We start from the raw sequence: 26,992 nt of genomic DNA, 5'->3' as shown, positions 1-26,992 counted from the left end.
TAACTATTTTGCTTTGGGTTTTTCCCCAGGAGTTGACAATGCACTGATTAGTAGGAGCCAGCATGAGTTTGTCAAGAACAAATCTGCCAAATAAATCATGAAGAATAGATGGGAACACAGTCAGATGGAGCCAAAATTGATAGGATGCTCAAAGAGTTGCCATCAATGACTGTTTCAAGCAGGAAAGTGGTCTTAAGAGAAATGCCTCAGGGTTCTGTCTTAGGGTTATTATTCGTCAATATTTTCAACAATGACTTAGATGATGAGGTGGAGGGAATCCTTATCACATTTGCAGATGACACAAAACTGGGAGGGGTGGCTAACACACCTGAAAATTAATAAAATAAAATCCAATAGAGACAGATGCAAAATTCTACATTTAGATCACAAAAATCAAATGCACAGATATAGGATGGGGGATACATGATTCAGCAGTGCTACATGGAAAAAAAGGACATTGGGATTATTGCTGATCATAAATTGAACGCGAGTCAGTATTTTGATGCTGCAGCAAAGAAGATGAATGCTACATTAACAGAAACGTAGTTTCCAACTTAAATAAATAATAATAATAAATAACGTATTTGTATCCTGCCCAATTAACTTAAGGGAAGGAACAGTTTTACTATATTCAGTTTTTGTGTGGCCTCATCTAAGGGCACCTCATTTTAAGGAGGATATAGACAAGTTTGAGCAGATTAAAAAAGGGCAACAAAGATGATAAGAGGTAAGAACAAAACACAGGTGGAAAGGCTGAAAGTGCTGGGTTTGTTCAGCTTGGTGAAGAGAAGACTAAGGGGGAGACATGTTTGTACTTTTAAAATACCTCAAGGGCTGGCACAGAGAAGAGGGGTAGGGCTGTTCTCTGCTGTTTCAGACACTAGGGCCAAGTTTAATTATTTGAAGTTACACTAGGCTAGATTTCGATTAGAAGCAACTTCTTGACAGTATGATTGGTTTGACAATGGAACCAATTGCCTAAAGAGGTGATGGGCTCTGGATGTCTTTAAAAAGAGGCTGGACAGCTACCTGCTGCAGGTGCTTTAGCTGGAGATACTGCACTGAGCAGCGGGTTAGACTTGACGGCCCATTAAGCCCCTTCCAACTCAATGATTCTATGATTCAATGCAATAGAAAAATGTGGACAGCATAACAATCACATTTCCCTCTCTGCTGATTCCAACAAGTTATGTCTTTCGGGTTGGAATGGTGACTATGGTAGTCCAGCTTCTCTATTTCATGTTGCATGTGGAATGAAGCAGCTTACCAGAACAAAGATTCTGGTCTACTATTTAGTGCAAATACTTAGACACTGCACTTGAGGCATACAAAATTATTGTTGCAGCTAATGTGGAAGGTTGAGTGTACTCTTCTTTTTTCTTTTTTCATCTCCTTCTTGAATGTCTGAAACCTTGATCTCTACTGAATTAATGGATGTACAGGAAATACTAAAGGGTATAATTATATTATACACAGAAAGCTCAATTTCAAGGAAGAAACAAATGAAATTAATTTGGAATAAAACATTAATATGTTTTATATCTAAATCTGAGGGTTAATTGAATGGGGGAGATTACTGGTCAGAAGAAAGGTGAAGACTAAAGATTTTTTATTAGATTTATCAGCCACCAGCTTCTCCTCTCCTGTCTGCATTTACTCCTTTGTTCCCTAGAGAATTGTTAGATTTTTCTTTCTTTGACTTATTGTGTTGTGGTTTCAGAGAAGCGTTCCCAGGCATTGCGTGACTATTATTTGACATTTGACATTTTTAATTTGTTGCCTGTTTTATTGAACCCTTTCCTGTATTGTTTTGTATTGTTTATATTTATTATGCTATTATTTCTTAGATTGTATGCCATGGGCAGGTTTACTCTTATCTATTTTATTGTTTGTATGTACAGTGCTGTGCAAATCTACAGCACTATATAAATAAAGCATCATCATCATCATCATCATAAATGCCTAATGTTAAAGTCACACACAAAAAGCCTAACAGTAGGAATAATAATAACAACAAACAGCAGTAGGTAATTCAGAAGCATGCTGGGTTTGTGTATTCACACGCACACGCACATACATATATCCCACTTTTCTAAAGTATGAACGAAACCGTGAGCTTTGGAGAGAACTCTGCTTCACCTGAAAAGTCCCAGACCTAACTTAAAGTAGACCAGTTAGCCTAAGACTTTGAGGTTCATCTGAGCGCAATTCAACCTACAGCTAATATGGAACTTTTAATACCAGAAATATACAGTATTGCAATTTGTTGAAGAATTTGCCTTTTATCATACAGCTGAAAGAGAAATCAGGGCTCAACTGAGATTATGAGATACAATGATCTCACGCATTATCTTTCCTTGTATAATGACATCTTTGCAAAAGACGTGACCTGCAAATATGTTTTCTTCCATGAGTATAAGGTTCTCATGTGCCACAAAAGTCTATTCTATGTACTCAGATACAGAGACACCAAGGCCCCATTCCCACTGGGCTATAAATCGAATCAAGAATCCGATTATAGGAACATCGTTCCCATATGAACTCGCGTTCGATCCTTGTTTAAGGAAAAATGTTCCCATTTGAATCCACGTTCGATCCAACTTTGATCGATTTTTCAAACTAAAACCCGAATCAGCGGTAGATAACCTGGGTTATCCTGACACCACTTTTCCAGAGGTTTTTTTTGCAGCTGCCGTATTGGATCAGCTGCAAACTAATGGGAACGACAAGGGTGTCCAAATCGGGGGAGGAGCAAGGGGCTGTCCTGGGGGTGTTACCAGCTTTGTTCTCTTTCCAGGCATTCCTGGCACCATCCCCCCCCCCCCCCCCCCCCCCCCCGTTCGTGTGTGTATCCCCGGTGGTGTGTAAAACTTTTTTTTTTAAAAGAAGAAAGTTAAACTGGATTCTTTGGAGAGGAAGGGGAAAAGAAAGGAAAGAGGAGAAGGGATATGGAGAAACTTTTTCTGAGTGGAAAGGAAAGAGAGAGAGAGAGAGAGAGAGAGAGAGAGAAACCAAAACCCTGAACGTGGCTCCTGCTTCCAGCCTTGTTTCCTTTTTTGAGACAGAAAAGGGGTGGCTGGCTGCTGCATATTAGGGTGGTTTGAAGAAGAAGGGTCCCCCTGCTCAGGAGGAGACTTATGGAGGCCAAGAGCCTCCTCACTCAGGCTCTCCTCAGCTTTGTGGGGGCTTACTGGAAAGGAAAAGCCTTCCCCCAAATCCTCTTGAGGCAGGAATGCTGGACCTGAGGCTCTTGCTTGCGAGGAGTCCCACTGGGTTGCAAGTGAGCACCTCTTTCTGCCTTGGAAAACCCCAAGGCTCCCAACTGTAATAAAAGGGCCTTAGGCTGCCTAAGCACCCTTCCAAAAAAATAAAAAATTAAAAGGAGGAATGCTAAGAAATACAATTTCCTCTCTCTTTATGTACCTATCTAACCCCTCAACTTTTTTTCTCTTCAAATTCCCCCCAGAGCCATCTTTCTCAGTGCTTGATTTACAGCTTTTAAAAAAACCCAGTTCCAGAAAGGCAATGGGAACGGGGAACAAAAAAACCTGTGTCAAAATACAACGTAGATACAGTACAGTGGTACCCCGGGATACGAAATACCCAGGTTACGAAATTTCCGGGATACGAAAAAATCCCATAGGAAATAACTGTTCCGGGTTACGAATGTTTTTTCGGGTTACGAAGAAAATTTTTGGTGCTTTTCGGCGCTTTTTCGCACGAAACGCGGCTTTTCCCCATTAGCGCCTATGGGTTTTCGGCTTGCGAAGGCTTTTCGGGTTACGAAAGCGGCCGCGGAACGAATTAATTTCGTAACCCGAGGGAGCACTGTATATCAATGGGAACAAGAACATGGGTAAAGAAAAAACAAGTCCGTTTGCTCCCTTTTGTAATGGGAATAATGGACCTGATTTGAATATGACTCAGAAACTTGATCCAATCCAGACTCGCAGTGATATACATCGCTTTATATGCCCAGTGGGAATGGAGCCCAAATGGCCAATTTCGATCACTCCTAGACCTGTATTAAGTTGTCCCCCCGCCTCTTCCAAATGGAAGCAGTGAGATTAAATTAGCCCCAAATGGCTAGAGGATCGTAGAGGTAGGCTTGTCAATTCTAGGGCAGGGCTGGGCTGGTGTGTCCCCTCAGATCTTAGTGGTTGTACATTCCTGGTGTAATGGTTCCTGATGCCACAAAGCCATTTATGGTTTCCTAAAAAGGGCTAAGCACTAATGCTCCCTGTGCAGTTGCTAAGGGAACAGACATGAGGGAGGAATTTATGCCAGTTCTGTGCAGATGTATAAGGCTGCATATTGTCCTAAAGGACTCACATTTTCTAATCTTCATTTTTATTTATTCAAAGGTTCCTTTCCTGTCCATACTGCCACAGCAAATCAGCAGAAGACAGACAGACAGATATGTAGATTTAGGGGATATTATTATGCATGATACAGAAACAGATATACAGGTATTAAAATTTACATCTTATGGTATTTAAGTGTTTTTTTAAAGGAAACCAGAGAATGCCAATTTAGTGTCACAATGAATTGCACACCTATTAGGAATTTACTAATACTTGCCTGTAGAAGCCTTATATACTCTCAAATACTGTGAACTAGATGAGAAATAAAAACTTGTGTTCTAATCATCCTAAAGAAGATAAAAACAGTGGCAACAGCATGGTAAGGGTGGTTCACTCCATGGCTGGAGCCTGCAAACAATAGCTTCCCAGTTACAGATGTGACATGGGATGTCTTTAAAAGATAGAAGGTACAGTAAGGGGCATGCCAGACCGCTCCTTTTCTAGCTGGATCGGGGCTACGGCAACCTCATGCCTCAGCTCCGATCCAGCATTTCAAGGGCACAAAAAGGAGCCACAAAAAGCAGCCTTCTTTTCATACTCTCGAAAGGGTGCCATAGGTGCGGTAGCACGGCTATATGGTGCTCCTTCAGCGCTGCGTCGTATGGATGCAGTGCTGGATGAGTGTCATGCCATCGTGCGCTGTGTGAAGTGGCGCGCAGCATCATGGCACCCTGAGGAAGGAGTCAGGGCGTGTGTCATCTGGACGTGATGTCCTGTCTCCGCCCTCAGGCTGGCCTTTCAATCTGGTTTGTACAGGGCCTAAACCACACAACAATGTCTTATCTTGAGATGAGCCTTAAAGAATTCAGATACTTTAGAATTTGAACTCCTACAGTCAATTACAATATGCTTTTACTTACACTATGTGTGCTGAAGGTGCAAAATCATTGAATCTCTTCGAGCAGACCTTTCTTTCCAAGTAGACCTTTAGCAAAAGAGTCTTCTTGCCGCCAAAATGGGAAACTTTAGTCTTCTTATTAGGTCCACTGCCATCTTTATTCCTGAAAGCCAGTGGAAAAAGGGGAAGTAGGCCATACCCTGCTTCCTAAGATGTTTCTGATAGGGTTTGGTTTCCATAAACTTTACTATTTTGGTCACCTTCCTCTGGACATGTTTCAACTTGTTAATATCATCCTTGAACTGGACATAATATTTCAGGTGAACTCTGATCAAAGCAGAATAGAGTGGTACTATTACTTCCCTCTAACTGGACACTATACTCTTGTTGATGCAACATAGAACTGTATTGGCTTTTTTGGCAGCTACATTGTACTTTTGACTCATATTTAGCTTGTGATCTATTAAGGCTCTTGGATCCTTTTCACAGGTATCTGTGTCAATTCAGGTGTCACCCATCCTAGCATTACCCCTCTCTAGCATTGAATTCTAGATATTTAACAAAGCTAAAAATCCCAGAATCCTGTAGGATGGAGCCTTTTAAAGTGGCAATTCAAATTGTATGCAAGCAATATAATTGCACAGTGGACCTATATGCAGAGACAGAAAAGCTAGGCCTGTGACTTTAGCATCATCATTTTTCTTCTCTTGTATGATTTTTAACATCTTTGCCTAATGAAGAAGCCAGTGAAGCTTTGAAAGCTTGCATGATGTGTTTTATACTTTGAGATTGGCCCAATAAAGTTATCACTGTTTTGTAGATTCTGGGTTTTGTTGTATTTTCCTGCATGGCCAACACGGCCCCACCTGAATATATATCCAGTATTGAAAGACTTAAGCATTTTTACAGGTATATATTAGACTCAGCTAATGACTAACAAAAAGTAGCTATATTTTAAATATAATCATGCCTCTTAACAAACCTGAAAGACTCATACCTCAAGAAGGGTTCTATTTTTTATAGACAAGGGATCACAGAAAGCCAGCCCCTTCATAAAGCCCTGAGATAATCTCAAAAAGAACAGATAAGAGTCATTGCCTCAAACATAGGGGAGAACACATCTGGTGCCAAGGGAGTGGATAGATTATCACAAAGAAGTGTTGAATGTTACTATCCCCTTGATACGCGCTAGACCTACACTTTCTTTGCCTAATGTGTTTGTAGTTTTACCCTGTGAAAACTGTAAGTTCATACTCTTGGTTATGGGTGTGCTGATTCATAACATAATAGAACATTGTTTTAGAAAGCCAGGAAAAGAACTAGAAAGTATCATGCTAAATGCTGTCTAAGCAGCAGAGACTGGAGTGTCTACTGCTGTTTCTCCAGTAGGCCAAAGTCAAAAGAATGAGAGTGCAACACTTTGCAGGTCATTCCTTAGTTTGGACAAGTGTTATAGAATCATAGAGCTGGAAGAGACCACAAGAGACCTCCACTTCAATCCCCTGCCATACAGAAATACACATTCAAAGTACTTTCAATGGGCATCCAGCCTCTGTTTAAAAGCCTCCAAAGTCGGAATTGCCACCATACTCTGCGGCAGCATATTCCACTGTCAAACATCTCTTACTGTTGGGAAATTTTTCCTAATGTTTAGGTGGAATCTTTTTTCCTGAGGTCTGAAAAGTTATTATTCCTCTATCTCATTAACAATTACTTTCTTACTGAAATTGTTAATACCATCACAATTTCTTCTCAGATGCTCATATCCAAAAAGAAATCACTCCAAGCCAAATGCTAGTCTGATAGTCTGCAATAGCTGTAACAGCCATATGCCTCTGGATCATTTTAGAGTCCTGTGAGGAATAAAAACCTGTTATATAGATCTATACTTTATATCCCTAAACTATAAAAACTACAACATCTGAACTTCCTCTCCAGTCCATTATCTCTCACATGTTTTTGGCATACAGTTTACCATGACCCACAAAAATCTATTATAACGATGAGGCTGTTTTAAAAATCAAGGCAATGCACAAAGGAAAGGAAATGTTGCTTTTTACATAAAATGCTACATTTCAAAAAGTACTGAAATGGAAACTGGTGAAGGATGATTAGAAGGAAAAAATACAGCAGATTGAAAACAAATTAGCACAGTAAGAAAGAACCATTAAATCTAATCTAAGAGAACTTTAATAAGTAAAAAAAGTTTGAAATAATGTCAGTGACTGCAAAAAGACTTAAGCCTTTTTTTTTTATTGGAAAGAGTAATAAAATGAGGACTAAAAAATTATAGTGTATAAGAGGCCTGATTTCACAGGTTACCTTTTCTTTGAAGTCCTTTTTCTTCTGTCTCTGTTCGGTAAGTATTTGTGACTAATTGCAATGAACGTGTTTCACATCTCTCTCCTCATCTTTTGTAATTTATGGATAAACTGGGCCAACTTTCAAACTTGAAACATGGACTTATATACTGAAAACAAATGTTAAGTTGATTCCCAACAAACAGTATCTCATTACATAGTTTGGGTCCAGGTGACATACAAAATCGCCTTCTCCCATACAATCTGCCCTGTACATTCAGGTCCTCTGGGAAATGTTTGCTCCAACTGGCCAGGACTAGACTGGCAACAGTTTCCCAGAGGATCTTTTCATCTATTGTCCTGAAACTGTGGAAAGACCTGCTGGAAGAGATAGAACAGCTGAAAACGCCAACAGTATTTAACATTAAAGACACATCTCTTCCGGCAAGGCTACCCAGTCAATTTTAAATCATGACTTTTAAGTTTATATATTTTAAAGAATACACTCATATGAGTGTACTTTAATGGTTTTATGGTATTGTATTTTAACTGTTGGTTTTAAGTGTTTTATTTTTTATTGGTTTTTTGTATGCATACTTATGACATTGGCCTGAAACACACAGACCAAATAATGTGGCTTCCGGCTGCTGTGGGGCATGGCATTTACATGACACATGCTCCCAAAGTGGCCAGAAGCTGCTCCCAGGCCGCACTAATGGGGAAAAGCCAGCCCAAAGAGTTGAAGATATAATCCACTGCTGGTGACTGGCTTGGGACTGCGTCAGTGGCCCGCTTTGAAAATGGGCCATGCGGTCACTGTGGTTCTGGCCCGATCGTGACCAGAGCGGCCTCTGGACTCTGGGCCTTTGTTTCTGCATGTAACACCTCCCCAAATTTTTTCAGTAGATATTTAAATGCATGTGAGACGAAATGGAACATCGTGAAGCTCCCTAAGCAAAGAGCCATGATGTAAAGCATCTGTCTGATAGCTGTCCTGACATGAACCTGCCCCACTAGGTAGGCCTAGAGACATATCCTCCACCTGTCCCAATTTGGCAAGGACAGTTCTGATTAATCCTCTGTTGTCCCATTTTTTTCAGCTGTTTTCCAAATGACTCTGCTTCTCTCTCCTCCTTTGTCCTGAGCATATTTTAATTGCTACAAACCGAGTTCAGAGGGCAAAAGTAGCTTGTGATCAATTAACTCTGCATGGAAAGAGCAGGGGGCAAATATTGCCCTTCCCAGGATGCTCCTACAAAAGCAAACTGCTGGGGGCTATACTAGCTTGTGTGCTCTTCCTCATAACTTTTGTCATCTTGAAGACACTCTGATGTTGTTTGACCACAAGTGTCCCAGGGCAGGTCTGCACTGGCTGAAATATTCTGGGCTGCCTCTGGAACATTCTGGTTCTAAAGCGGTCCTGAATCTCCCCCCCCCCCCCCGGTTATCTGTGCATTCAGGGGCAATGTTGACTACACTGCACCTTGTTGCACTGCCTGCAGCCACTGCCGTGAGTCACTCCTTCTGAGGTCAGAAATGAGGCACCCAGTGTCAATCATATCTGGGCACCTTGTTGTGACCTCAGTGAGAGCAACCCACATTGGCAGCAGTGGTGGTGACAAGTACTGTGGGATGCTGCGTGAAGAGCCACCTGGTGTCCCTCCCAAGTGCTCTGGATTTTCTGGGAAAATGTGGAGCAAATTGTGAATTAAAAAAAAAATTAAATTAAAAAATTAAGGGAAGGATGGCTCAGATTCGCTGTGGAACTGCCCTTTCTACGTGTAGACAGTTCACAGTTGAATTAGGCCTTTGGCCTGGCCCTGTGTGAACAGGGTGATATGAAACTGATGCAAATGGCCTGTGTAGACATACTCCCAGTTTTCATCTGAGAAATGTTTCAGGGTATGTAGAAGTGATGCTCCCTGCAGTTCAGCCGGGAGAGACAGTCCAGAAAGAAAGGCTGGCTAATCAAAACCTGCTGGGACATCTGGCGGGGACAAATTAGTGTAGCTCTTCTGACTATCACTTGTTGTTGTTGCTTACCTTCAACTCCTTTCAGATGTATGCTTACCCTAAGGTGACCCTATCATGTAGTTTTCTGAGGCTTTTACTTAATGATGATGAAAGTAACAAAGGCACTTTAAATTTCAGTTCCAAACCCAGGCCAGAAACCAGATTAAAAATGGTCAAAATGACATCAATTGGGAATATTCTTGACAGGCTCTAATCCAAACATTTTCTCCTATTTAGGCCTTCCTGTGTAAGCTGCTTCACTCAGAACCATTGCTTCCACTACCGACATAAGTTTAAACCACTTTCCCTGGTCATTAATATCAACATCTAGCATCGTTGTTTGCAGGCAGGAGGGAGAGAAGCATTGTGTGCAGAGTGGTGATGGGGGAGGTTTTCCTACAAGGTGGGGGGGGGACCCACAAAGTTGGGGGAACACATAAAGTAATTGTTCTAGATATATTATAATAGCAAGGCACTGCCATATAATCAGTCTTCATAATAATTTATTTCAAGTCAACAACCAGAAGATGTGGTAATTATGAAACAATTCTGTTTGTTTTACAGAGAAAAGAAATAAGATCACAATAGTGCTCAAAGAGGTTTGGTGTCAATTGCACCCCCTTCTTTCTGTGAGCTAGGGGTTTCCTTTCTGTTTCTTTTTTGGCTACAGGCCCTCTGGGAGCTGGCTTTAAAGCAAGTTGCAAGTACACTGCAAATGTCTTAAAAGTTTCTATTAATACTGGTTAGATTTAGACGAGAGAGAATGCTGAGCAGCTCCATATCATATTACCAATTAATGTTTAAATAGCCCTTTCAATTACATGATTTAACTTTATGGCCATTTTACAAATTGGCTTAGGTACAAAGATAATGTAAATTCTGCCAGTAGGCTTTATTTATACACTCTCAAAGGCAAAAATGAAATATTCCTAAAGTATATGAGAGAAGTGGGCCTCTGGTTTCCCTAGCAGAAGAGGAAATTAGAGGCCCCCTTTTCCACTATTTTCAAATACTTGACTCTTTCCAAGAAAAACAACTTGTAAATGGCTGAGGCAAACGCTCTGAATTCCTGCTTCTAGGAAAAACATGCTTGCTAATTAACTAATGTTTTGTTTCTGATCTAGAGTACGCTGTTAAAAATTCTGTATCAGCAAACCTGGGATCTGTACTTACCACAAAATACTGAAAATCCAGATGCCAATAAATATATGCACATTTTTGAAGGATATGGTTTCATGCACAGCACACAGAATCTTAAGTGTACAATACAGACAGAACATTCTTGCTCTGCACAGAACTGTCTTGGACATGTAGCTATCAGAAGTGGAGGGCCAGCACTTTTTCCTTCCAAAAAGTAAATACCTGCTTTCTACTCAGTGCCCCCTCATTTAACATTTTATATATTCAAATCAGTGTTTTGCAAACTGATGGAGTTTTTGCTCATTTAATCCTTATCCAAGTAGATATAAATGCATATTTAGTGCAATGGACGCTTCCCACTGGTGAGCTTTGGATCCAATGGTGTCACTAGGGGGTGCAGTGGTACAGCCTATACTGGATGACACCCAAGAAGAGGGGTGACACCTGGTCGGGTCCTCCCGCGGCATGCCATACCTGAGTGACACCAGGTACAGGGATGCCACTATCTGGTTCTGCTGAAGTGTGTGTGTTCACATCACCATCACTTTGTAATATGGGGTGCTATCATCTGTTTTTTAGCACCCATGGGGGGAGGTGCAACTGTACTCCCACTGATATGGAGGACCCACTATATAAACAGTATTGTACTGTTTTAGGGGAATTCCAGTGAAGGAATAAAAATTTCCAAGATTCACAGGTGTACTTATGGGCAGAGAGAAAGACATTTCACAACACTGAAACAACTCAAGCAAAAAACAAATGTCTATGTATTTGGGGGTAGCTGTGAGCTCCTCTACCCTATTTTGGCCAAAAATGTAACCAATTTTTTGGGCCAGCATCTCACCTGGATGCTGGAGTGGTCATTTTAGGTAGGTTTCCCAAATATGATGCAATGTCTCCTAGTTTTATTATCTGCTGCTCAACTGTAGAAATAACTTTGGGTGTGAGTGGGGCAGTTCAAAAGCATGTAAAAATGCAAGTAGATAAATAGGTACCATTTCAGTGGAAAGGCAATAGCGTTCTGTGCAGTCATGAGTTGTCTTTGACAATGCTGGCTCTTCAGATTAGTAACGGAGATGAGCATTGTGCCCTATAGTTAGTCAAAGCTAGACAATCTTGTCAAGGGAAAACCTTTATCTTTACCTTTTACATCCAGCTCCATGTAAAAATAATCACAGTTCAGGTACCATGCACTATTTTGTCTCTCAAGCCTACTATAGGATTTAGGGCAATACAAGTCATTACTATGGTAACTGTGATTCCAGAGCAAACACTGAAATAAATAGGTTCATAAAACAATGAGCCACCATGGAAGTGGCTGCTACCTCAGAACTCCAACAAGGCACTTTCTTTAAAATACTTAAATGCAGAAATAAATATTTGGTATCTCTGAATACAGTTTATCTCAGCAAGAAGACAAACTCAGTATTTCATCCGCTCTTGTAAGCCTGCAGGGACACCCTAGAACATAAGTTCTGAAGCTGCCTATTAAAGTAGAGAGACTGTATGTCAAACTATAAAGCGTGGGTAGCACCATTAAGAAAGAATTATGCTCATATCAATTCTCACTCGTTCCTTATATATACAAAGCATTATGGTGGACCTACTGGATGAGCGGGCTAACTACAGCGCGCCCGCGCCATATGCGGGCACGCTTTACACAGCTTGAGCATATGCGCTCAAGTCACGGGGCGGAAGGGGCACCGCGTCCCATTCAATTGAATGGGTGCGTGCGCCCATTGCGCTGCCGCGCACAAGCCCCATTGTTTTTAATGGGGCTTGAGCATAGGCAGAATTCGCCTTACGCGGAAGGATCCGGAACGGATCCCCGCGTAAGGTGAGGGCCCACTGTATCTGTGGATTTGAGCACCCACAGATTGCCATGCTCCATTTTATTCAATGACGACATATGCATGCCAGACATGCGGTGGGGGAGAGGCTTGCGTACCATAATGAAATTGTGAGGTATGCTGGCAGTGGTATAATAGCCACCGGTAGGGCCTCCCGTGCCAGACAGGTCACAACCGAAGGGTCTGACAAAGAGCGCCAAAGGGCAGGATGGGCTCTCTAGCCTTATGGCAACCATCCTAGGAGAAGGAAAACTCTAATCCCAAACCCGGGCAGATGATGCTTGTCTAATCCTGTAGGGTCAACCATCTATGACAAGGAAACTCTAATCAAACCTACGACCCAATGACCTCACTGCCACCATCCATGCTTGTCAAGGCCTTAACAGTCGAACCTCTGGTTTAAAGGGTGAGGCTAGTTCTGTGCACGCTGCGCTCCACCAGAAAAATCCATTGCATAGGCTTGAAGGATACATCTAATCTCCGAAAAAGCCCAGTAGCAACATATCAAAAACAGCATCTAGCAATCTGCGGAAGAATCCTTAGGATTCTCCCTCAAGAAAAATCAAGACTGGTTTGATGAAAACAAGCAAGAGATCCAGGAGCTGTTGGTAAAGAAGAGAACTGCCCACCAGGCACACCTCGCCCAGACATCTTGCCATGTAAAAAAAGCATCCTTTTGCCTCGCATGTAGTCAACTCCAACAAAAACTCCGAGACATTCAGAACAAGTGGTGGATTAATTTAGCAGAAAAGACACAACACTGTGCAGATCTGGGTGATTCCAGAGGATTTTACGAAGCTCTTAAAGCAGTGTTTAGACCTAAATACCAGGTCCAAAGCTCCCTATACAGTACAGATGGTCAAACACTAATTACAAATAAAGTTTCCATTCTGAACCGATGGGCTGAACATTTCCAAAGCCTCTTTAGTGCCAACTGAGTAGTCCAAGACTCAGCTATTCAACATATGACACAACAACCAATGAAAAAGCAATTGGACATAGCTCCCACTCTGGAAGAGACCCTTAAGGCCATACAGCAGATGAAAACAGCAAGGCTGCTGGGATTGATGGAATTCCACCTGAAGCTTGGAAATACGCAGGTCACGTACTCCATGCTAAACTCCATGAGCTCCTTGTGAATTGCTGGGAAAAAGGTGAATTGCCATCAGATCTCTGAGATGCAATCATCATCACCCTGTACAAGAAAAAAAGAGCAAAATCCGATTGCTCAAACTATCGAGGTATAACACTGCTCTCCATTGCTGGAAAAATCCTTGCAAGGATACTCCTGAACAGATTAGTTCCTGCTATTGCGGAAGAACTTCTCTCTGAAAGCCAATGCGGCTTTAGAGCTAATAGGAACACTACAAAGAGATCAATCACAGACTAGCAAAAGCATATAGTGCATTTGGAAGGCTTCACAAAAGAGTCTGGAGTAACAAACACCTAAGGCGAAGCACAAAAATCAGAGCCATTGTACTGTCTATTCTCCTCTATGGGTCTGAAACACGGGTCACCTATCGCCAACACCTACGACTCCTCGAACGCTTTCATCAGCGTTGTTTACGCACAATTCTAAATATACACTGGACTGACTATGTGACAAATGTTGCTGTCCTTGAGCAAGCAGGGATCACTAGCATTGAGGCCATGCTAATGAGGACGCAGCTGTGCTGGGCAGGATGCGTTTCTAGGAGGAAGGACCATCGCTGCCCCAAAATAGTATTGTACGGTGAACTTGCCACGGGTCAGCATAAGAGGGGTGCTCCAAAGAAGAGATACAAGGACTCCCTGAAACAACATTTCAAGCTCGGTCAAATTGATCACCAACAATGGTCCACCCTGGCCTCGCAGCGGGAGGCATGGAGACGCACTATCCACAATGCTGCAGCCTTTTTTGAAAGCTCACGCCGAACGAGTCTTGAAGAGAAACGACACTGCAGAAAGAACCACAACCCGGAAACATCACCCAAGGAGACTTTCTGCTGTGCTTTCTGCAACCGGACTTATCTCACATCAGCCTTTTTAGTCATCAACACACTTGTAGAAAGCATGGGATGTGTCCTTCCTGAATCTTCGTTCACGAAAAAAAGCCAGTGCTGGGAACATCAGGATTGAAAATTAATTTGTCTATACTGAATGTTAGAAATTGGGGAATTAATTAGGTGCCACTAATAATGGTAAGTGAAACTGTTTCATTTATTGATTTACATTAATCTGTTTGTGACTTAAATTACAATTTTTTCAGAACAACTGGATTTATTGGATATGAAATATAATGGAGGTTGACACTGTTAATACCAGGTCAACAATGTGTTTACCATATATGTCATTATTGGTTACATCTGAAGTGCACTTTAAAAAAAATAATACTCAGCCCCTTTTCCCATATTCAGTATTTCATAAATCTCCACCAATATGTACACTTCACTTACCCTTCAAATGTCACATTTATGGAAGGTTAATAAGGAGTGATGCACACTCATCCCTCCACATTCACTGGAGATAGGGGCACAGGACACCCGTGAATGTGGAAAAAACACAATTAATGAAAATACAATGTGCCCATACTATAGGTGAGTGCCCCATACGCGGCTTCCTGATTACGCCGAAGCCGTGTGACAGGAGAGTGAATGGCGCGTGCGCGGCGAGCACAAACCCCATTCAATCAAATGGAACTCAAGCTTACACTTTTTTTTGGCTTACATGGGGAGTCCGGAACGGATACCCCGCATAAGCCAAGGGACCACTGTACTATGTTTTTACCTGAGAAAACACCTCTCTGGGAATCTCAAGGTCCTCCAGTGCAACTCTGTAGTGAACATCTGCCAGACATTGACCACAGAATTGCACGTCAGGAGGGCATTTAGAGGGTATTGATCTATTGCAAGCACAATAAGAAGTGGACACTAAAAAGACCAGCCAGCAAATCATGGGTGGAGAATTCTTAAGCAAAAATTATTTGAGTGACTTGGAGCAAATGTGGCACATTTTTTTGCACAATTGAATTATTGTATCCTCTCTACTTCTCCAATCACAACCAAGAAGCGCTGTCTTCAAAAATCACTAAGAGTCCCAGAAATTCCAAATTTAGCCCATGACATCTCCAGTTTAAACGAACTGTTGACTATTCCCTGTGCCTATCTTTTCTTACTAATTGTTATACTCACTTATATTCGGTTACCTGGGGAGTAAGCCTCATTGTACTCAACAGGACTCATGTCTGAATAGAAATAATAACAGAATCTGAATCACATTGATGGTTTTAACACTCAATAATTATCAAGCATGACTGACAATGGTGATAATGATTATATTTATTCAAAAGTATAGCTGAACGAATAACGTTTGCTGTTATTTTCTACCAAGTCAATGGCAATGTAAGGTAACCCTGTGAACGAGAGCCCTGACTATCAAGAGCTGGGATCATGTCCTGCATAATTCAAGACCTTCCTTCCTTGCAATCTAACCACGTTGCAGTCTAACCACCTGCAATGTGTTCTTCCACTTTTCCTCCTGCCTTCTAAAGTGTGTCATCCACTGAAGCAGCAGGTAGGTGGAAAGCAAAATGAGTGGGGAAAGAGGGGGACAAAAGGCAAAGATAGAGAAAAATGAAGGAGGCGAGGAAAACTTTTCACATTTTAAAATTTTAAAATGGTTTTATATATATTTATAGAATGTTTAAACTATTTTTATTTCTTAAGTTTTAAATTTTTCATACTGATTTTATTTTGAGCCACCAAGAATTCTAATGATTCAGGGTGGAAGGGGAGATCTATCTATCTATCTATCTATCTATCTATCTATCTATCTATCTATCTATCTATCTATCCATCCATCCATCCCAATACCTAGGAGCACACTGAGTTCTTTAGAAACCATGCAAATCTTGCTTGTGGAATGGGTATTAGAGAGAAACAAGTTTTAAGTGAAAAACTTCATTTTAAAAGAACGTAGCCAAATCTGCAGACATAGAAAGAGGTAATGACAATGAGGGCAACTATCACACACTCATAGAATTCTACTAGTACCATAAAAAAGCTGTTCTTGCTGCCAAACCATTTTATTTTTTCAGTAATTCCTACTTCCATAACAAAATTAGGGGGACAGGACTTCAAAATCCTATTTTAGGGCTTGGGTGGTTCATATGTTAAATGTATGTCCTTCAGGTAACCTAATCGTCCAAACTTTTAACTCAGGCTGCATCCACACTGCATAAATAATCCAGTTGGACACCACTTTAACTGCCATGGCTCAATGATATGGAATCCTAGGAACTGTAGTTTTGTGAGACATTTGGCCTTCTCTGTCAGTGAGCTCTGATGCCACAACAAACTACCGTTGTCAGAATTCAATAGCATTGAACCGTGACATTTAAAGTGGTGTTAACCTGGATTGAATGCTACCCCAGTCTGGATATAACAAGGCCACAAGGCCAGGTCTGCTTTCCTTTAGAAAAGGCTGCCATGGATGGATCAGCCAAAAAGTGTCCCTAACACTTCCTCAGCAGAGTATTTTCATAACTCCTCTATCTTATATGACCCTCCATAAAACCAAATAAGTATTTTAAAAAATTCTTTGTCTGAGAAGTAGGTAAAATATGAAAACTGAAAGATAAGTATGTTTCTCAATTTATAGGCCATCCACTTGAAAACCTCTTTATCATTAAGAAGCAAAGCTTTTCCATACCAATGCTCTCTTCTCTTTAGAAGCAAAAGCAAATTTTTTTTCATTATGGAAAAATTGGCTTTTAAGATGGTTCCTGCATTACTAAAACAGCTTGTGATGTGAGTGGCTGAAAGCAACGTCCAGTATTTTAAAGATCCAGGCTGGAGCTTTACATTTCATTCCCAACATACTAGATAAATTGCCAGAATACCTATTACATGAGGTTTTTTATTGCAGCAATCAAGGTAACACAGATTTAATAGGAAGATTAATTTAAAAAGATGAATCATACAGAAATGTGTTGTGGTATGATTAGGTCCAGAGTGATTCAGACAATTCCCAACAGCAAGGGTTTTAACAATGGTGGCTGCAAAGCTGAGCTACAAATGGTAAAAGGGTGGGGGTATTTTTCAACCAAGCAAAATTTATCAGATATTTCATGTAATTTAGGACCAATGATGATCACAGGCTGCATCCACACTGCAGAAATAATCCAGTTTGACATCACTTTAACTGCCATGGCTCAATGCTATGGAATTCTGAGAATTGTAGTTTTATGAGCATTTAGACTTCTCTGTCAGAGAGCGCTAGTGTTACAGCAAACTGCAATTCCCAGAGTTGCATAGCACTGAGCCATGCCAGTTAAAGCAGATTTAAAAATTAAATCTATCCTTGTTTTTAGTAATTGAAGGCAGCCTTGAACATTACCCCATCTCCTTTTTATAGGCAGTTATTACAGGCTTCTATTTGCTTATGGTGCAATAAAATGAAAACCAGACATCAGCACGTACATATCTGTCTCATATGTCACTATTGGTTAGAGAAACATAGCTGACACCATGTTTTCATACATATATTCCTATATATAAACCAGAAACCAGAACTAGAAACCAGTATCAACTTCAGGATCTATTAAAAATGCCCTATGAAATACTCAAAAAGGCCAGCGTTTGGTGGGGAAATGGCAAATACAGTGGGTCCTTTCCTTACGCGGGGGATCCATTCCAGCCCCCCGCGTAAGGTGAATTCCGCCTATGCTGGAGCCTCATTCATTTGAATGGGGCTCGTGCGCGGCGGCACACCACGGGCATGTGCCCCATTCATTGGAATGGGACGTGCCGCCCCTTGTGCCAGATCTGAAAGCTGTAGTCTTTTAAGACAATAGTGTTCTTTCAGTGGATGCAGAAGAAATTCTGCCCCTTCCCTCTTTAAGCCTCTGTTCCATCTGAAAGCTGGATCTGGAGGCCTTTCCCAAATCTCCAGATTTCATTGAGGATGCAAAAGGGACTACAGTGTAGGACTGTTCCGGGTGCTCTACAAGTGAAAGATCACCTTTGGATACTGCCATCAGATATCACTACTAGGTTAAATGGACTTTAAGGAACTTCCCAGTTTAGCCATTCAGTTTCCTGGGTAATCCTGGGATTGTCACTTTTCCTCTCAGACTAATCTACCTCCCAGTATTATTGTAAAGATAAAATGAGAAGTGAATCATATGTACCTCTTGAAAAAATGACAGGGGAAATGTAATTACTGTAATTATAAACTAAACATTTCTAACAGACTCTTCAGAAACATCTTCATCACAATGCAGTTAAGGTCAGAACTAAGTAACTGACACTACTAAGAATATTTCTTCATTTCAGGTGCTTGTCTCTGGAACCTGTTCTTTCATTCTAATCTTATATTTTGAATGCATGAGGAGCTACAGTGCTCTGTATGAGGCAATTTTTTAAAATTTTAAAATTAAATCAAAAATAAACTTTTCCAAGGGTTGTTTCAAATTCATTTTTTATATCTAAACCATCCAAAAAAGATAAAGCATTAGTTTACAGTCTTTACACATGCACATACTAAGTTCTTTCCATACTTTTCCTTGTTTAGGTGCCACTCTTTAGGAAGACAGAGCACTCAATATTTGGAGTGTTCTCAGCAATAAAAGTATTATTAATTCCTGGTAGCGTTTTACTTATATGTTCTTAAAATACCTCAAGTGACCACATGTTGAACCAAAAAAAAAAAATGTTATTTACAAGATGGTTGGTTACAGTATCTTTCTTATGTTTGGTATTCAGAGTTGATACAGCACTCAAATGGTTTATGGTAGGTTTCCCCAGCCGTTTCCTGGCTGTAATTTCTCAGGATTTTTCTGGATACCTTTTACCAAGGACTCTCCTAGTCTTAACCTGGGTACTCAAAACCCCTGTCCAACTGCCCCTGTCAGCAGTATACCTCAGCCTCCCTGGCTAATAAAACACGCTCAGAGTCAAATAAACCTTTAAGCTTGGTCCCTATCTCCCTATCTCATTTTATCCAATTCCCTATCTATCTACACATGACTCCCTCAGCCTGTTCATAGCCGATCCTGAGAGTAGCCCTCACCTTTTCTTGGCTAAGCTCCCGCTGGTTGTTGCCAGGCTCACTCTGCCTTTTCTCCACATCCACATACTTCAGCAACTGCAAATCATGGTGGGGTGTGGTCCTTCATTACCAACCAAACAGACCTGCCCTCATGGCAACAGTCTCTTTTATGATGATAACTGCTCCATCATAAATAAAATCCAGCTCCATCAGGCCTTGCCTGAAAAGAAGAAGGCCCTCCTCCATCCACCATCATCCAGAGGCAGAGAAAGGCAAGCCAGCTCCATCAGGCCTTGCCTTAAAGAAGGCCCTCCCTCCCTCCACCATCATCCAGAGGGAGAGAAGGGCAGGCCAGGTCCATCAGGCTTTGCCTAAACAAAGAAAGCCCTCCCTCCCTCCACCTTCATCCAGAAGGCCCTCCCTCCATCTATCATCATCCAGAGGGAGAGAAGGACAGGCCAGCTCCATCAGGCCTAATCAGAGTAAGAAGAAGGGCCCTCCCTCTAGTCCATCTGCCACGGTCCAAGCCTCCAAGGGAGAGAAGATCTGCTGGACTTTCCCCCTTCCCCACTGCCATTCCCTTCTCCTTTTGTGTCGTCTTTTTAGATTGTAAACCTGAGGGTCTAATTAATGTCTAATTAACAATTTGTAAGCTGCTCTGATAGCCTTTTGGCTGAAGAGCGGGATATAGATATATATATAAAATTATTTTGTTACTTTTTTGGTAAGATGTGGGTCCTGTTTTCTGCATTACCTTTTATGAAAATGGCTCTAACTTAGATATCCAGTGCAAGGAAATTTATCTTTAGAAAAAAATGTTCTCACCCCAGTTCCCATTTGTGCAGTATTTGCACCAATCGTTCTGTAGTTACAAGTCCAGTTCAAAGTATTAGATAGTGACCGTACACAGTCTGTTAAAAATGACATGGAGTATAGCAAGCTGCAGCAGCATAGAGGAATATTGGTCAGTCTTTTGCACCAGTTTTGGTGCACCAGGCCCTAGTGTACCAGTCTAGACATGCCATAACTTCTGCTACCTAATAATCCATCTTCTGGTGCTCATGTTCTTTTTCTGTTTATAGCACAGTGGCATTTTGTGCATAAGGCACATTTCATTTGACATTTAGATTTAATTTTTAAAGCTCACCCTGTTCCCCTCCCCAATATATATGATTAGTACTGAAAGTTACCTTGGACTGGAAAATGTGTATTTGAAGGGAACAGTTTTGCAGATAGATTAAACAACAACCTGTGACAAAGCAGTTATCATCAGGAGATAATTGACCTTATTTGAGTGTTAAGTATCCTGAGGCAAAGTTGAGTGTGTTTAAATCCTGGTAGGTTAATTATTCAGTGATTACAGTAGGGTTGGAAAGTATTATGGCTGAGAACCATTTGCAAAATGACACTATTAGAAAACTAAATTTAACAGTACAGTAATTAAAAGAAATGGCAATAATCAAGTTCTCCTGTCATGGATTGGTATGAAATGACTACAGAATGGCCATAAATGGTTAGGAGTAATAACTACTTGTAAACCAAGTAGCTCATGTTAAATTTATTATCTGATGTCTAGTTAATAAATATCAACGAGCTAAGCAATGTATTTTGATGGCATACAAATAAGATTCTGAAGAAAAGACCAAAGCATCAATTCAAATTTTTGAACAGATAATGCTACTGAGCTATTGCCATCATTTTCAGAATCATTTGAACAGATGAGAAAAAGAGCATTTATATGCTAATAAATCATAATCATACTTCTAATAAAGTAGGATATTCAAAAGCATAATATTTGAAACTAACTTCACAGTAGTTTTTATTTCATAGATGATGTGCATTCTTTACATTCTTTAGTGAGCTGTGTTTCTGTGCTCTACTCTCAAGCCCTAGACAACAACTAACTGGCATGTATAAGCTGAGGACAGGTTTAGGGGCCAAAATTATGGATTTTGATATGACCCATGGATAAGTCAAGGGTAAAACTTAGGAGCATGTAAAAAAGGACCTAAAGGATGAAGCAAAGGAAAACAATGCAAAGAATGTACAAAATTTCAGCAGGCATAACTGTTTGTGTTCACACTAAAGCCTGGAAGAATGAGATAGTAGAAGGTGCTAGTGCTTTTAGGACGGTTACACTCTTGCCTTTTAGCAGGGGATTTTTTTAAATATAAGTTTTCAAGTACAGTACTCACACTGACCCATGGATAAGTTGACTCAGGTTTTTGGGTCAATTTTTTAGACTCATACATGAGTATATACAGTATAAGTCACTTCCGGTTTAATAATGTGGATGAAAGGAAAATCCACAGAATGATGATCACTTCTCTTTCCTACCATTTGTGTTGAACACTAAAGTGGACAAGGCACAGAGTTGCAAAGAGCATAATAGACAAGGTAGGAGTCATATGACAATCACCCAGGCATCCATTCAAGTTCTATTCACCCTAGTCTATTCTGTGTGCATTACAGCATTCAACAGACATTTCTAACTAAGTAGGAGCCTCTGGTCCATTCTTGCATTCTGTATGGGAAATAAATAGGATATATGTCTCCAAGTGCTCTCTAAATAGTCTTTATTTTTATTTTGAACAAGCCCAACATGTTTCAACCTATGTAAGTATTTCCATGGCCTTCTTCAGGAGAAATATACGAAACTAGTAGAAGAAATTTCTGGAATTGAAAATCTCATTCCATTTATTGGACAGGCAAAAATGGTCAGGAAGAATGGGAGCCACATGATAATCACCCAATCACCAAATCCAGTTCTATTCCATTTAGTGTATTTAGTGTGAATTACAGTACATGACAGACATTTCTAACTAAGTAGGAAACTTTGGGCCATTCTTTCAGTCTGTATAAGCCATGACAGAAACGATAACAACAGAAATTTCTAACAAGGTTAATAAGTATGATGTCCACTGAATAAAAGCTTAGAATAGATGTGCAAATATGAATGATCAATTTATTCAGTTATTTCCTACCTCCTCTGTATACCTTTGGCAAGAATTTGGGGAACTATAGAAAACAAGAACCAGCTTCTATAAAGAGTTCATATCTGGCTGCCTGGACATACCAGGCAACCACCCACATTCCAGGAATGGTTTAGACCCCACTTTTAGGTTATATATTTTACAAAAAGAAAAACTATATACCGTATCTACATTGTTATTATGCGTCTTCACATTGACTCTGACCTAGAACAACTATATCAAAGGATTTTCTTTCCAATATTAATTCAGAGGAGGTTTCTCTTTTTCTGTCTCTTAAGCAGAGAGTGTGACATGCTCAAGTGGGATTGCATGACTGAGCAGGCATTCAAACCCTGGTACCCCAGAGTCCTAGTTCAACACTCAAACCACTACACCATGCTGGCTTTTCCATACATCTATATTCATATTACGTAAGAACAGGATCATGTGTTTAAAATGTTTGCAGTTGAAGTTAGAACCACTCACCATCTCATTTCCAAATAAGATGTCAACATAAGGCAGAACTTTCATCATTGGCTCTTTGTAGAACTGGCTAATAAATGGTGCAGAAAGATTCAAGGTAAATATCTTGTTGTGTGCAGAAGCCTGAGAAGCCACTTTCAAAATGGATTCTGGTGACACTGTCAAAAAGAAGCCCTGCAAACAAATGCAAAATATATTTTTATTTACAGATTTTCCAAGTAATATAATAGCTTTTTTTTTTGGGGGGGGGGGGGGAAGGCATATCACTCTACCCAAACAGGGATCTGGACACAAATATTAGGTGAAAACATATTTCAAGTTTGTTGGATCTATCTTAAAATAATGTTATTATTAATTTAAATAAATACCATTTATTATCAGAAACAGAAGAGAAAGAATGTCCAAGTTGCTGAGACAGTATTTTTGAATTCTCATTTTTAAAACAACCAAACAACCATGAATTATTGCTTCCATGGCCATACCATGATGCCTGGAAAGATATCCTAAGAGCTCCCTCCAAGGAGAAAAACAGATCCACCCTAGCAACGAAGATCTGACCTTGCTATTACTTCTGCCCTATTGCCAAGAAACCTTCTACCAAGGTTTGCAAAACATGAGAGGCTTCATAATTGGAGTGCTACATCAGGGTGCATTTGACTGTCATTTAATCTGATCAATCAGCAAGCATTTATTCAGTTGGCATCACTATTACATTTCTAATAGACTATTATGTGTTCTGCAAGGGTTGCCCCTGTAGACCCTCTTTGGATTCCACCCACCCCTACCCCCCAAGCTTAAATCTGTAGAACTGATGTGTGATATAAGGGACCTATGGTAGTTCCCTTATGAATTGAAGGGATTAAAAGTTTCATTGAAATAATGAGAAATGGAAAAGCCCTGGATTAAGAGAGCTTCCCCATTGAAAAGTACAAATCATAAACAGAACTGTTCAAAGATTTTAAAGTCTGGCTCTTTTCAACATTCTTCTATGAAGCTTTTATTTCTGTTATTCCTAAAATTAGGCAAAAACTGTACTAGGTGTGCAAATTATAGATCAGTCTATTAAATATTGATGTCAAAATACTAGTTTCAGTGCTTGCTTCAAAATCTAATATCCAGCCCAAGTAGATTTTACTTGTCACAGTCAGGAAGCCAATAATCTAAGTTTAGTTACAAATGTGATTGCTTTCAATTGCTTTCAATATCAAAAGATATGACATTACTTACTTGATGCTGGAAAAGCATTAGATAAAGTTACTTGGCAATTTATGTTTGAATAAACTTGGTTTTCCACTGGAATATTTAATTTGGAACTGGATTTTTAAAACATTTTTCCTAGAATGAATAAATGGGATACAAATGGGATAACTCTGTAGTTTATAAATTTAGAAAGATATTCCCTCTTTCATCAGTTATCTGTTGTTGTGTGCCTTACCCAGAAGAATATGCAAGGCAAGGGGACACTTTCTATTTTTTTAAACCAAGGGCTGATAACTGCCCCCCTGCAGCTGTGTGCTGGATGCTCACACCCCATTTTATTCAATAGGTTGTGATATGCCCATGCACATGTCAGTGCACTGCCATTGGGTAATATGGGGCATGGAGATCCACAGATGGGCCAATCCAGAGATTGCTAGCTCATCAATGAGGTGGACTCACTGTGTTAATGAAATAGCCGAAAAGTTTACAAAACCACGTTTATTATGGCATGTCAAATATCCCCAAATTTCAATACATAACATTACTTAAGTAGAATGCTGATGTTATAGTCTGCCTATTAGGACAACACCACAATCCATGTATTTGAAAGCTTAGGTAATCAAGACAGCATTATCTTATCTCTAGGAAAGTCCTACCACAAAAAAACCTCAATGACAAAGAGCAATGGACCTGCAAATACCTCAAATAAAAAGATGGGGTACAGCAGTGGTCCCCAAAGTATGCCCTTTAAGAGATTTTGGACTTTAGCTCCCAGAAGCCTCATCCATGTTGACTAATAATCTGGGATTCTGGGAGATAAAGTCCAAAATCCCTTAAAGAGCACAGTTTGGAGACCACTGGAGCAAATAATAATAATAATAATAATAATAATAATAATAATAATAATAATAATAGAATTTTATTTACATCCCGCCCCTTTGAGGTCAATCGGGGCGGCTAACAATAATAAAATACAATACAATATATATCAAAATCAAAATCAGAATCTATGCCTAGTGCATAATCATATCCTATGTACTTTTCTTCCTCTCACCTTTCCCCTCTTCTTTCCTTCTCTTCATCTTTTTTTTGAAATCATCTTTTTATAATCCATTTTTTAAAATTAGTGTGTCAGAAGTTTGAACTATTTATTCTGCCTTCCCTATTTCAAGTTAAAAAAGATTACACAATTCCTGAATAAATTAATCATACATAAAACAAGTGTGTGCATTTGAAGGTACAGATGATTATAGCTAACGCTGATGACTGAATAAATATGGACAACATTCATACAATGCACAAATAATGTTTTAAAAACTAAGTCTTTCACCTTTCTCTTAAAATAAAAACATCACAGCCTGAGTGAGCTTGATTATAAACTACTTATTGTTATTACTGTGTGCATATGCACATTAGAAACTATATGTCAACCAAGAGCATATAATATTACTGCAACAAGCACTAATTTAGGATGAGTGTGCCAAGCATTACTCTTACAAATTGTGCTACAATCAGTCTGTTTTCTAAAGTCCATTTCATTAGCCTGTTTTCCATGACCACAAGGTGCTGTAACACCTTTGAGCCACAAGACTGCAACTCTGATAGGAAATAAATGTGAACAGAATTTGTCTTAAATAATTTATATCTGCACACAAATAAACAAACATTTATTTGTTTTTTAAAAACACAAGTAGCATTAGAAATTTGAAAAATACAACAAAAACTTTCTATTACATTTCACTACAGGAAACAAAATGAAAATGAAAACAAACCAGAAAAAGGAAAAGATATTGAGTAAATGATTTACATTCTATTATGTCCATGAAAAAGCAGCCAAAACACACCATAGCCCCAATCTGCCTTGAATCCAGCCCAAATAGGAGTGGAAAAGATCCTCTTCTATTTGGGCGGGGAAAGAGCTGGCTTTCTTGGCCCCACCACAGCCCTAGGGCAACTTCAAGACGCTCTAGAAGTATGTGGCATCTAAACATCATGTCGCTGGAGCATCTTGAAGCCACACACATCTGGGTGGCCACCCAGCTTCAGGGTGGCTTCTGCACATCATAGAGCTTGCAAGGGTATTAAACCCATGGGTTGGCCACCCTGGGCCCGCGGACGGCTGCCGGCCCGCCAAGGCCCATCCCAGCGGGCTCCCCAAGCCAGTCCTGCCGCGATTGTGCTGCCGGATTTCAACCCGTTTTTTAGCAAGCTCCTCGGTCGGCCCCCCCCGCAGTTGTTTTTTCAAAACCTAGGCGGCAAACGTCTCGCGTTGGACCTCAGGATACCGATGTCACAAGGTCATCACACGAGATTTTTTCGAGAATGCCATTTTAAAAAAAAGAAAACAAAAATTGGCGGCGGCCTATTCTATGTAGGGAGGGCACTGGTTGCAGGACCCTGGGAGCACTCCACACCAGGGGGCTCCCAGGAGCTTTGGCAGTAGGCCTGCAGCAGGCTCCACCTCCACTCTCCGGGGGCACTTTCCTCCCTCCTCATCCCTACAGAGCCAGGGCCAGGAGGAGGAGGGCAGCAGAAAGGAGGGCAGAAACGAGGGGGAGAAAAAAAGGGTGAAGTAGAGGAAAAGGGGAAGAGAAAATAGGAAAAATGGGGAGAGCCAGGGGCGGCCAGAGCAAGCAGCAGCCCAGGGGGTTTAGCAGCAAGTGAGGCTACTGAAGAGTTTGTTGGTTCATTGGGGGAGGGGTGAGTTGTATTAGCTGAGGTGTTCTATGTGCAAAAATTAATCCATTCTTCTCGCAACCTTGTTGGGCTTTCTGGGTTGAAAACAGTTGATGCTTGCTGCAGT

At 40.4% G+C, this 26,992-nt stretch overlaps 1 protein-coding gene across 1 annotated transcript in view; it reads right to left on the bottom strand.

The window, feature by feature from the left end:
• Window positions 1-26,992, bottom strand: part of ADK (adenosine kinase) — a 115,184-nt gene that overhangs the window by 47,503 nt on the left and 40,689 nt on the right. The window contains exon 4 of the mRNA XM_042458443.1: window positions 22,993-23,163. Within this exon, the coding sequence (XP_042314377.1) occupies window positions 22,993-23,163 (171 nt within the window). The remainder of the gene's footprint in view (window positions 1-22,992; window positions 23,164-26,992) is intronic.

The sequence above is a fragment of the Sceloporus undulatus genome, chromosome 3 (assembly GCF_019175285.1).
Source record: "Sceloporus undulatus isolate JIND9_A2432 ecotype Alabama chromosome 3, SceUnd_v1.1, whole genome shotgun sequence".
NCBI lineage: Eukaryota > Metazoa > Chordata > Lepidosauria > Squamata > Phrynosomatidae > Sceloporus > Sceloporus undulatus.
The sequence above is the reverse complement of the archived record's forward strand: the minus strand, read 5'-3'. Positions and strand labels throughout refer to the sequence as shown.